This window comes from Podarcis gaigeae (assembly GCF_964106915.1).
Source record: "Podarcis gaigeae genome assembly, chromosome: 3".
NCBI classification, from domain to species: domain Eukaryota; kingdom Metazoa; phylum Chordata; class Lepidosauria; order Squamata; family Lacertidae; genus Podarcis; species Podarcis gaigeae.
In genome coordinates this window covers 96,900,469-96,912,671 of record NC_139680.1, presented here as the reverse complement: position 1 = coordinate 96,912,671, position 12,203 = coordinate 96,900,469, and the positions used below count along the sequence as shown (strand labels likewise).

Below are 12,203 nucleotides of genomic sequence, written 5' to 3'. Positions count from 1 at the left end.
TTAGCTGACTAGAGCCCTAACTAGAAGCTCTCCACGCTGCAACACTTTGTTGCAGGTCCCATTAGTAAAGACATAGCACTGTAAGTTGTTGCAGGTCCCATTAGTAAAGACATAGCACTGCTTTCCACACCCTTGAGAAGACAAAGCATGCAACAGGCTTCTCGGCTGTTACGTGTGTACATGAGTGCATGGCTGCAGTCCACAATGAATATAGATCACCCTGGCACAGAAGCCTTGGCACACTGTTAGGAGCAGGTGAGCTGAAGCGATCAGGTGGCTTTCAGGTGTGTCCTATTTCGGTATTTACTCAGATGTCAGACAAGGTGGCGACAGCGGGGAAGCTATGATCTACAAGCCACTTAAGCTGTTTACTCACATTGGCTTCAATGGGGCTATGTCTAAAATCCCGGGGAATTCACACATGCAAGTACATTGGAACTGGAGAACTCTGGTTCTTTCCGCATGGCCCTTGGGAATCTCCTTAGCCTGAACCCCTTCTCCTCAAGACATACCAGCTCAAGAGTCCTGCTCCACACCCTCCTGGAGCGCTTTGGCGCAGCTGAAATGTAACCTACTGTACAAAGATAAGTCATATCTGTTGTTCCGCTTTTGCCCACCACTAGCATGTCTGTTAGGGGTCTGTTTTGTCTGTTAAGGGTGTGGAGCTACAATATCGAGAGTTCGCTGGGAAGCATTGATGGTTAACCCCCCCAACCCCTGAGAATAATAGCTCTGAGTGGGGAATAGGTGTCTCCTGCCAACTCTCATCAGTCATCACCCTTAACAAGTTAAAAATCCCAGAAGAGGCCAAAGACCAAACAGAATGTTTAGGGAAGCAGGGAAATCTTTTATACATTAGTTAGTTCTTCAACACATATTAACCTCCTTCAGGGAACTTTTGGTGTTGTTTTATTTCATTTCTTTCGAAGTCCATTTAAAGAGCAAAATGGCACTCACACTAACACTTGAGGTCACTTAACCCAGAAGGTTTAAAATCACAAAAGCAGCTGAACATGTGATTGTAAGGACGTTTCAAAAGATTTTGAAAAAATGAATAAAACCTGTAGTTTCCAAAACAGAGGAGCATCTTGAGAATATATTAGAATGGCAGGGAGCCTCGGGCCTGAGAGCCAAAAGTGTCCCCTAAACCTCTCTACTTGGCCCTCGGGATTCTCATCAGAATCCCAGGCCACAAACGCTGGCTGGCTGGCATCCTGGAGAGAAGCATTCCCATGTTATAACATTTTGTTGCAGTCCCCGTTTATAAAGGATATTATTGTTATTCATTTATTTTATTATTTTATTTCTGGCATCACTTAGCCCATGGGTAGTCAAAGTAAGGCCCAGGGGCCGGATCCGGCCCAATCGCCTTCTAGATCCGGCCCACGGACAGCCCAGGAATCAGCGTGTTTTTACATGAGTTGAACGAGTCCTTTTATTTAAAATTCATCTCTGGGTTATTTGTGGGGCCTTCCTGGTGTTTTTACATGAGAAGAATGTGTCCTTTTATTTAAAATGAATCTCTGGGTTATTTGTGGGGCATAGGAATTCGTTCATTATTATTTTTCAAAATATAGTCCAGCCCCCCACAAGGTCTGAGGGACAGTGGACCGGCCCCCTGCTGAAAAAGTTTGCTGATCCCTGACTTAGCCCATATAAACTTCCGTCACAGTAAATGCTTCTAGGTGGGTGTTTATTGTGCCCCCCCCAATCCACACATCAAAATGCCAGCCCACATTCCTGGCCCCCCCATTTCACCTGGATTTCTGGGAAGAATCTGTTAAATTATGACTCATAATTTATGAGTAAATAAATTATGAGTATAACATCAAGCTCCTGTCTCGAAGCATCAATCTTTACTTGATTTCACTATGACAACCCCTGTGGAATCTGGGAATTTGGGAGAGAACCTGGGAATGGTACTATTATTGTTAAAAGTATTATTATTATTATGGGCTGCATCACAGCTCTCCTGCTAATGCCCCCCCCCCAAGTAAGGCATGCTATAATTGCATTTGAATGAGCTGAGCTCTCTCAACATCTGCAGTTTTGAAGGGGAAGCAAAGGCAACTGCCATGAGCTCAGAGTTACAGTTGCACCAGCTGGTACATTGATATGCAAAGCAGCCGAAACCTTCAAGGCCTGGCAGCAAGACAGCGGGGGGAGTTTCACTGCATGGCTAAGACCAGTTTGATAGCACCATTCCAGAGCACATTCAAACAGATAACCAATTTTCTGGATTTGCTTTAAATGCTTTTAAAAAAGTGAGATCTGGGAGGGTTTGTTTACACCAACAGCCATCACCACCCCCTTCCCTTTCCTTCCAGATTAACTGCATGAACACAAGAGATCTGGGCTCCGGAAGAAAAGAAAAATGATTAAATGATTCAAGGGCAGAACTTGTGAGAGAGTCTGCAGGATATCCTTTTGTGTGTGTGTGTGTGTGTGTGTGAGAGAGAGAGAGAGAGAGAGAGAGAGAGAGAGAAAAGTTTGATCAGGGGAATAAAAACAGGTCATTGTTGACACCACAAAATGGACTTAACTTGGTGGTCCGGCTATCTTTCTCTGTGGCTTTAAACAGAATTCTAAGAATCAGAATTAACGGAGGGAGGTTATACATTTAAATATAAGAATAAAGGCTGGAGTTGATGTAGAGACCCTGCTAGGTTGCAAACTGGGAAGAGAATTAAGGCAAGAGTCCTGTCAACACTACTAAAAATAATAAAAAATTATTATTAAGCCCCACTGAACTCAGCAGGCATTACATTTGAGCATATAATAAGATCACTTACAACAACAATTAAGAGCTCATTATTACCAACTGCCTTCTAGGATAGTACTCAGCTCATCAGGAGGATTATTATACTATTATTACCGTCATTATGAGTCAATTGCCAGTGACAGGAGAATCAGCTAGAGTCCTGCAGTTTTAAGCAGAGCTCCCACTTCTGATTCTTGCCATCTGGACTAGAAAAAGTGCTGTGGGCAGGGGGGGGAGCGGGGATGAGGAAATACTGTGCACAGCAAAGAAAACGTTTTTCCTGCAGTGCCTTCGCTGGCAAACAAAAAACTTGTGCCCGGGTTTTGTGCAGAATCACGTGTTTTTTTCCTACTCAGAACAGGAGGCTAGTCTCACTGAGCTCAATGTAAGTGCACGATTGTGCATGCTTTACTCAGAAGCAAGTCTCACTAGTTCAATTAGTCTTACTCCTGACTTCGGGGAACCAACAGAAGTTTTCATCTATAAACTGCTGCTTGCACAGAGCAATCCCATGCACAGAGAAGTAAACCCTTCTTTGCTCAATGGGATACATTATACTGAATGCATGCACAGAGGATGGCAGCCTGTAGTAGTTTTGCAGCCCTATTGCAAGCGGAGTGGCAAGCTCTACTGCACTGGTAAAGCGCCCGCCTTACACGCAGAAGGGCTCAGGTTCAAATCCCGGCATCTCCGGGTGCAGAGCTGAGTGCTACTCCTGTCCAGAGATGCTGCCAATCAGTGTAGGCTATACTGAGATAGGGCAACGGTCTGACTCGGTATGAAGCAGTTGCCTCTGTACGGAGCGGTAAGCATGCATCGGATCCGGGTGTTAAGTTTGCCCATACCCGGGCTGCAAGTTTTCCTGTTTGTTTGCCACAGCAGCAGAAACTGCAAAGGCTGTTTCCGGAGCGCGCAACGCTCAGGTCGGCCAAGAAACGAAAGCAGCGCGTCGATCGCGCTTCGCGAAGACGAATTTGGAGCAAGATCGCCGCCACTGCTCCGACCCCCGACCCCAATACCTCTTGGTAAGACGACGAAGTCTCTTGTCTATTCATGGCACCAGCGAAGAGAAAAGGCAGAGGAGAGACTCGATCAACAGGCAGCTGCAAAAGAAGCCGGGATCTGGCGAGGCAGCTGCGGAAGCGACAAGTGGATCAAAGAGCATCGGGCGTAACGGGACACACATTCTCCGGCCGGGAGGCGCACGGCGCAAGCGCGCGAGACCCCACCGTTTCCTCCAGAAACTTACTTGCGCGCTCCCCGTACCTTGGGTCTGCACGGTTTGTTGCTTACACCGAGGGGGGGGGGGCTGTAGAGAAAGGGATGCTGGGAAATGTAGTTTGTGACCTGGAAGGATTGGGCTGGACTGGGGCTTCTGGGGAAGCGCCGGGTTCGAAATGTGCCGAGCAAGGTGGCGATCTTCCGAGATGCTCGTTGCACGGGGAACTGACTGCGACTTGCATCGTAGTCGACGCTACACCGCGCAATCCTCGTGAGCCCCCCCTCCAAAACCCGTTTCCCTCTGTAGGAGGGCAGATGTGTGTGCGCCATGTAGTTTATTGTGGCGCTGTGGGTTAAATCACAGAGGCTAGGACTTGCCGATCAGAAGGTCGGCGGTTCGAATCCCCGCGACGGGGTGAGCTCCCGTTGCTCAGTCCCTCCTCCTGCCCACCTAGCAGTTCGAAAGCACGTCAAAGTGCAAGTAGATCAATAGGTACCACTCTGGTGGGAAGGTAAAATGGTGTTTTCCTGCGCTGCTCTGGTTTGCCAGAAGCAGTTTAGTCATGCTTCCTCGGCCAATAAAGCGAGATGAGTGCTGCAACCCCAGAGTTGGCCATGACTGGACCTAATGGTCAGGGGTCCCTTTACCTTTACCTTTAAGCTGAGTCATATCTGCGTTAAGACATTATTTTTTGTATTAAATTAATTTTTATTTATTAAAAATTTTGTTGATTTACAAAAGTGTGCAATGTCTCTCTCTCATGCCCCCCCCCCAATGTAACATTTTTACAAATCAATTTCATTTGTTGAGACATTAGGAAGAAAAGGGGGGAAGAGGTGGGGGGGGAGATGAGTGTGGGGGTCAGGTGGCGATGTTTCTATTTTACTTACTATATGTAGGGTTTGGTGTCAGCGTTGCTTGTGCAGGTTCTTTGCTGTTCGCTTGTGTTCCTTTGATGGTGAGAGGTTGGGACTAGCCTAGGGGGTGGTTATTCATTGTAGTTTGCTATGGTGGTCTTTGTTTTCATGTGTGAGTGGGGTGGGTGGGTGTTTTGGATCAGGTTAGCCATATTGATTTGTATGCTGTTGGTAGATTACAGTATTGTCATTGTCTTGTTGGGCTGTGTATGTGATAAAGGGGAGCATCTTCTTCTATATGTCCCCGTGTCAGTTTCAGTTTATTGGTTAACTTTTCTAGTAGGGCTGTTTCCTGCATTAAGACATTTAAAACGGCATAATACCACTTAGTATCACATAACAGCTGTAGCTTCCCCCAAGGTATTCTGGAAACTCTAGTTTGTAAGGGTGCTGAAAGAGGCTAGGTTCGTAGAATTGTAGAGTTGGGTCAACTAGTTCAACTCCCTGCAATGCATGAATCTTATTGCTCAGTGTGGGACTTGAACCCAGGACACTGAAATTAAGAGCCGTGCTCCACTGACTGAACTAAGAAACTCCTTTGTTCTTGCAAAATTACAGTTCTCCGTAGTTTAGCCATCAATCTCTCTTCTCAGGGAGCTCTGGGAATTGTAGCTCTGTGAGGGGTATCGGGGGTTTCCTAACAACTCTTGGCATCCATACAAGCTACAGTTCCCAGGATTATGGGGCCTTTGCCTGCATAGGAACGCAGTGTCTGTTGATGGGTTGGGCAAACAACTACAGTACAAAACATGCAAATGTTTAAATAGTTTCCCTTGATTAATTGGGCAGATTATTTTTTTAAATGAATGCATTTAAGTACATGTTCTTATAAATACCGTAAACTGGCTTTCCAGGGTAGTAACATGTTTGCAGCATTGAAAAGCAAAGTTACACGCATGTCTTCTGTGGTGCAAGGTTTCATTTTACAACGTAGGGGTGATGTTAAAGGCTCGTGATCGCCATGAATCTAAAGCGTATTTCTGCTTCAGGGTGCTGGGAACTGTAGCTTTGTAAGGAATATAAACTACAGTTCCCAGGAGTCTTCGCGCGGGGGGGAGCGTGCGTGCTTTGGATGTATGGCGCGCAGGCAGTCTAGTTGCAGCGTGGAGAAAAGCAAGCGGGAGAAGTTTGCTTTCGAGAAACCCGATCCCTGCGGCTCCTTTCCCCGCCCCTCGAAGTCTTGGCCGCCATCAGGCGCAGGAGGAGCGCCATGGCCGGCGGCTTCGCGGCGGCGCTGGTCCTGCTCGCCTGGGCCCTCCTGGGCTTCCGCGAGGGGCGGACCGAGCAGGAACTGCGCTTCAAGCCCGCGCCCCGCCAGAGACCCGTGCGCCTCTTCACCGAGTCCGAGCTGGCGAGATACGGCGGGCAGCAGGTACGGCGGGCGAAGGGAGGCCGGGAGGGCGCTTTCCCGGGAGAAGGCGGCGGGCCAGGGCCCAGCTGAGGCTGCGAGGAGCGGCTGCTGGCCGAGGATTTTAGGGCGCAAGGGCGGATTTTGCTGGCTTTGAGCGATCCGGCGCGGGAAGCCAGCCGAGATCGGGTTTGCCTTGGGATGTTTGGTTTGCAGACGCTGCTAGCAACCAAAATGTGCGCGCAAGAGTACGGACGGAAGAGTTTTGCAGCTCTTGGTAGGATCCGGATTAGAACTCTAAACAGCGACGGGTGTCGTTTTGCCTCGCGTTTGGTTCCCGTTGCTATGAATGGAAGGGCGTCGAGTGCGAACTCATTGAATGAACGCGGTGGGTTTTCTGAGTAAACAAGCCCCCACAGAAGCAGGCTGCTCAGGTGCACACTTACCATAGCTGTCAACTTTTCCCTTTTCTTGCGAGGAATCCTATTCGGAATAAGGGAATTTCCCTTTTTAAAAAAGGGAAACGTTGACAGCTATGACACTTATAGTGCTTGGGTCAAAGTCTCAGCAGGATATGTTTCCTCCTTCTCCCAAGTAAGCATGCTGTAAGGAATTCACAGTTCTTCCTTCTCTCTCTCTCTCACAGTGTGTGAGCTGCAAGTTTATAGCCATCCCCATGCAGCCCACCTGCAGATTTCTAAAGGAGACAAGCCTGACTCCTCCCAGATTTAGGAACTGGAAGCAGAGCTGCCAGCCTTCCTCAAGACTTGTGCTCTGTAGATGCTTTATCCTAAAGCTCCCATACTCCTTTAGTGATTTTAACTGGTTTTGTCAGACAAAGCTCTCTTAACTTGATTCACGCCATTTTTGGATTGTCTGGGGAAAAGAAGCTTACAAAATTATATTGGATGATTTTAAAAAATATATATCTTAAAAATGTCTTTTCAGGAGGATCAGCCTATTTACATAGCTGTGAAGGGCGTGGTGTTTGATGTTACCTCTGGAAAAGGTTAGTTAACTTTCTAACAAGAGGGTCCCTCCCTCCCTTCCCATCTCTGGCTCAGGTTCAGAGGCAGAAATCTCAGCACTGCAGCCTCAGCATTCTTAAGAAAGCTCCATATTTCCTAACCTGGTGTCCGCCAGATGTTCAGGACCACAGCTCCCATCAGCCCCAGCTAGCGTTGTCCTGGGATATTCTTGAAAGGGAGAGGAGAACAAAAGATAATATATAGTAATATATAATCACAATTGGGAAATATATAATCACAGTTGGGAAAGATGGAGGGCATAAGGAGAAGGGGATGACAGAGGACGAGATGGTTGGACAGTGTTCTTGAAGCTACGAAGATGAGTCTGACCAAACTGCGGGAGACAGTGGAAGACAGGGGTGCCTGGCGTGCTCTGGTCCATGGGGTCATGAAGAGTCGGACACGACTAAACGACTAAACAACAACAAATCACAATTGACATATCTTCCAGTACCTTCCCTCTCCTGCCTCCAAACTTATTTCCTCTCCATCAAAAAGTGCTCAAAGGATTATTCACAACTCTGAATTCTTTCTTACCTGACCAGACCTAGTAAGGTTCCCAGCTTTGCTGTCTGTGGCTAAACTTGCCTCCAGAAGGAAGGCATGTTTCCCGCCCCCCCCCCCCAGGCCTCAAGGTCCTGTAAACTGCTTTGAGCGTGGTTTTTTTGGTGAAAAAGCGGCATACAAATGAAATGACTGTATCTTCTCAGCAGCCATCTGCATAGCTCTTCCCCTTTCACCTCAGTTCTTTCAATAGCTGTCAATTTCCCCTTTTTTTTGCAAAGAATCCTATTTGGAATAAGGGAATTTCCCTTTAAAAAAGGAAAACATTGACAGCTATGGTTCTTTCATGGTGCCGGCTATTTCTTCTCACACATTAACCAGGCAACGAATGGTAGCAATGGACTTTATTTATATATATATATATATATATATATGCAGGTTTTGGTGTCCTCGGGTGTCTTCCCGTGTAAAAGTTGGGGTGTCTAGGCGACGTTTCGACGAGGTCTCACTCGTCATCTTCAGGCTGGTGCTTTCGGCTTCTTGTTACTGGAACAGAGCGGGATCTCAATGTTTGAGTTCCTATAAATACTGTAGAGGGGGTGTGGTGTCTAGCCTCCAATGTTCTGGGCAGAGAGGAAGTTCCCAGGCTAGTGTGCCTTTTCTTCTTTTGTTCCTTAATTACTTGAGAGATACCTTGAGTGATTTCTTGAGTGATATCCTGAGTACCACTTAGGTGGGTCATTAGGTGTGGATTAGTTGCTAAAGTCTTTGTGTCTTGACCTCTTGAACTTTGTGAAGAGTTTTCCTGAGAAGATGGCTGTATTGCACTTAGTTGTGCTTTGGCTTGGCTTCGTGTATAGGGGCGAGCTGTGGTTTTGTGGCTTGTGTCAGCCAGATCTGTGTAGGGATTGCAGGGGGGTGCAGCATCCGGAGGTGCCACCATGGATTGGCTACTGGATGGTGTCAGTAATTCATCTGTGGAGAGGGTCTGGGTTTGGGTCTGGTGTGGTTGATTGGTGTTGGCGTTCTGTGTGCCTCTGGATCTGGTGTCAGTTTTTGTGGGGAGGGCTAATTTCCAGATGTCTGGCAAGCGGGATGTGTCGTCACGCTTGTTCATGTTGTGAGGGTGTTTCTCTATCTCGATGGCTTCCATGATTATTCTCTTGTGGTGATGTTCCGTGTTAAAGAGCAATTTGGAATCTGCAAAATTAATTTCGTGTCCTGTTTCTTTCATGTGTTGGAAAAGAGAGGAAGTTTTTTCTTCTTTTTTGACGGCATTCTTGTGTTCTGCGATACGTGCATTTATTCGTCTGTTTGTTTGTCCAATGTACGTGGCTGGGCAGACTTTGCAGGGTATTTCATAGATCCCTTGGTTTTCCAACTGGATTTTATCCTTGGGGTTTCTGAGGATATTGGCTATTTTTTGGTTGGTGCAAAAGGCTGTTTTGATATTGTGTTTATGGAGCCATATTGTGTTTATTGTGTTTACACGAAGCCAAGCCAAAGCACAACTAAGTGCAATACAGCCATCTTCTCAGGAAAACTCTTCACAAAGTTCAAGAGGTCAAGACACAAAGACTTTAGCAACTAATCCACACCTAATGACCCACCTAAGTGGTACTCAGGATATCACTCAAGAAATCACTCAAGGTATCTCTCAAGTAATTAAGGAACAAAAGAAGAAAAGGCACACTAGCCTGGGAACTTCCTCTCTGCCCAGAACATTGGAGGCTAGACACCACACCCCCTCTACAGTATTTATAGGAACTCAAACATTGAGATCCCGCTCTGTTCCAGTAACAAGAAGCCGAAAGCACCAGCCTGAAGATGACGAGTGAGACCTCGTCGAAACGTCGCCTAGACACCCCAACTTTTACACGGGAAGACACCCGAGGACACCAAAACCTGCATTCCTGTACCCGTGAAAATCTACGAAAGCATATATATATATAAATTTACAGCCTGCTACTAGTCAGAGAAGGGCCAAGCCAGGTGGCTGCAGTTGCCGCTGATTTCATTTACCTACAACAGTGTTTCCCAACCTTGGGTCTCCACCTATTTCTGGACTCCAACTCCCATCATCCCTAGCTAGCAAGATCAGTGGTCAGGGGTGATGGGAATTGTAGTCCAAAAACAATTGAAGACCCAAGGTTGGGAAACACTGACCTACAAGGCCTCTCAGGTCTGATTTAAGGTTGCTGTGTTTGAGGGAAACAGAGGAGGAATCGGGGGAAATAAAGGTGCTTCTTAAAGTGCTGGGCCTTAAAAATAAATAAAAAGTAAGCCAACACACACACACACACACACACACACACACACACACACACACACACAGGATGCTGGAGCAGCCTTCTTGTTGGCACCTGCTGGGGTTTGTAGGCTCTGACATTTGCCCAACCATGCTGGATGCCGACACTGGGCCTGGTTACCTCAGCCAAAAACGCAGTGGATCGCCCTCTCTCAGTGGATCACCATTTAAACCCACTTAGCTGCCTCCTAGGTGATTAGTTAGTTGCCACCTGCCATCTTCTGTGCACTGAGCACAGAATTTATTTCATTATTTAAAATACTGGATGCCCTCAGATCATTTGCAGGTCTTCCATTAGTGCCGTGTTAGTAATATAATTTACTTGTCACTTTCATGGCCAGGGAGGCTGATAAGTGCAATAAGTGGACATCTTTCTCATCTTGTACAATGGAAGCTAAAGTTCTTTTGTGTTGGAATCTATTTTTTTTTAGGTTCTGGCATTGTACAAGGAAGATAAAACAGGCAAACCTCCAAGTGTTGTCCAGGGACCAGATATTTGATGCGCTCAGCTCCTGAGCCATCAGATGTTTTTGGGATTTTTCTACCCTCACGGTTTTCTAACTTGTTCCTTGTTCTAAAAGGAAATAGGCTTTTTTTTCTGAAATACCACAGACATAATTAAATATTAGAAGTACCATGAGAGGTTCTTTTTTAAAAAAAAGATAATGAATTTTAGCTTAATTTCACTGAGACTTTATTTTCTCCTCCTTGGACAGAGTTTTATGCGAAAGGAGCACCGTACAATGCGCTAGCTGGCAAAGATTCCACACGAGGGATTGCAAAGATGTCGCTTGATCCGGTGGATCTCACGCATGATACAGTAAGAAAAAGAGAGATGTGTTCTTTGTGTCATGAGCTGAAGCCACAATTCTGCACATCACTTTACTTGCATCTGGGCCTAAATTGTTGTTGGCAGCTAGCTGTTGCCTCAGGCACATGCAGGATCAAGGCATCTGGTGGCTGGAAGCGATCTCTGCATATCTTCCTCTCCCTTTTGAATAGTCATATACGGCACAGTGAATATATTTGCTCTCTCTTCCCTCCCTCCCGTTGCACAGACCTTAACTCATTTTCATATTTCATTTAGGTGGGCCTTACGGAAGAGGAGCTGCAGTCTCTGGAGGAAACCTTCCAAAATGTCTACAAAGCCAAATATCCCATTGTCGGCTATACTGCCCAAAGAATTCTCAATGAAGATGGCAGCCCTAATCCAAACTTCAAACCTGAAGATCAGCCACACTTCACCATTAAGGATGAGTTTTGACCCAGGGGCGTTGCGGTTCTAAGAAGCCGGGGGTACTCTCCTGCATTACAACAGAAGATAGACAAAAGCAGGATGTATGGCTGATAGCAGGATGAACCCTCAGAAAAATGAATGGCATAGCATGCCTGTGACAGGATGTCTTTTTTGACATCTTTAAGGGTAAAACTAGGTACCAGATGCTTACTATTCTATCTTGGCTCTGCAGCTGATGAGCCAGTACCATCATGGTAAATGTGGAATTTATTTTAGTCCAATTCTCTCCTCCCCAGTGAAATTTTCCATGCCTTTCTATCTACCTGTCACTTGGCTAACTAAATACGAGTCTTTATGAGAAGGGCAGTGCTTGCAACAAAAGGCTGCAGCATGGAGCGTTCCTGGTTCAGGGTGCCAGCCAGCCATGCCAGCTTGAAGGATATTCCATTCCATTCCATCCACCCACTGTTCTGTTCTTTCTCACCCCACCCCCCGGCAACAGTACCGTAAACTGGCATTCTGCACCCACTGAGCATGCTCCATCTCAGTGGGCTGTGTTTGTGGTTCTTTTCTTTCTACAAACTTTGCAGTAAACCAAAGCTGCTCATGGCCTCCCTCTCTCATTTTATATTCATTTTATTTATTTACTGCCTTCCTAAACTGCATAATAACCAAAGCTTTTTGGGTGGGCTCCAGATTTTCTTGGGTTGTGGACAGGACACAGAACATGCCTGCAGATATGAACCTTGCACTGCGTACTTTTTATGGTTGTTTCATAATTTCAATATTTCCAGTTTCTTTATCCTGAGATTAACTGCATCTGTGTTTTGTCATCTTAGATATAAATTGGGTCCCCTGTAAAAAAATTTTTAACTGTC

The 12,203-nt window shown here is 46.3% G+C and overlaps 2 protein-coding genes and 1 long non-coding RNA gene across 4 annotated transcripts in view; 2 read left to right on the top strand and 1 right to left on the bottom strand.

Moving 5' to 3' along the window:
- PACC1 (proton activated chloride channel 1) overlaps positions 1-7,444 on the bottom strand; it is a 26,218-nt gene extending 18,774 nt beyond the window's left edge. The window contains exon 1 of one of the 2 annotated variants that reach the window (XM_083733705.1): positions 7,378-7,444. Coding sequence is in view for 1 of the 2 variants with exons in the window: in XM_083733704.1 (XP_083589830.1) it covers positions 3,781-3,816 (36 nt within the window). In the remaining variant the exon portion in view is untranslated. Of the gene's footprint in view, positions 1-3,780; positions 4,065-7,377 lie in introns of those variants that run through there. The other variant, XM_083733704.1, reaches the window with a different exon arrangement.
- LOC310842232 overlaps positions 1-12,203 on the top strand; it is a 60,384-nt gene that overhangs the window by 12,956 nt on the left and 35,225 nt on the right. The window lies entirely within an intron of this gene.
- Positions 4,109-12,203, top strand: NENF (neudesin neurotrophic factor). Its single transcript, XM_083733880.1, has 5 exons — positions 4,109-4,172; positions 4,883-6,272; positions 7,197-7,257; positions 10,805-10,908; positions 11,176-12,203. Exons 2-5 carry the CDS (start codon positions 6,111-6,113, stop codon positions 11,350-11,352), a joined length of 504 nt encoding a protein of 167 aa, XP_083590006.1. The 5' UTR covers positions 4,109-4,172; positions 4,883-6,110; the 3' UTR covers positions 11,353-12,203.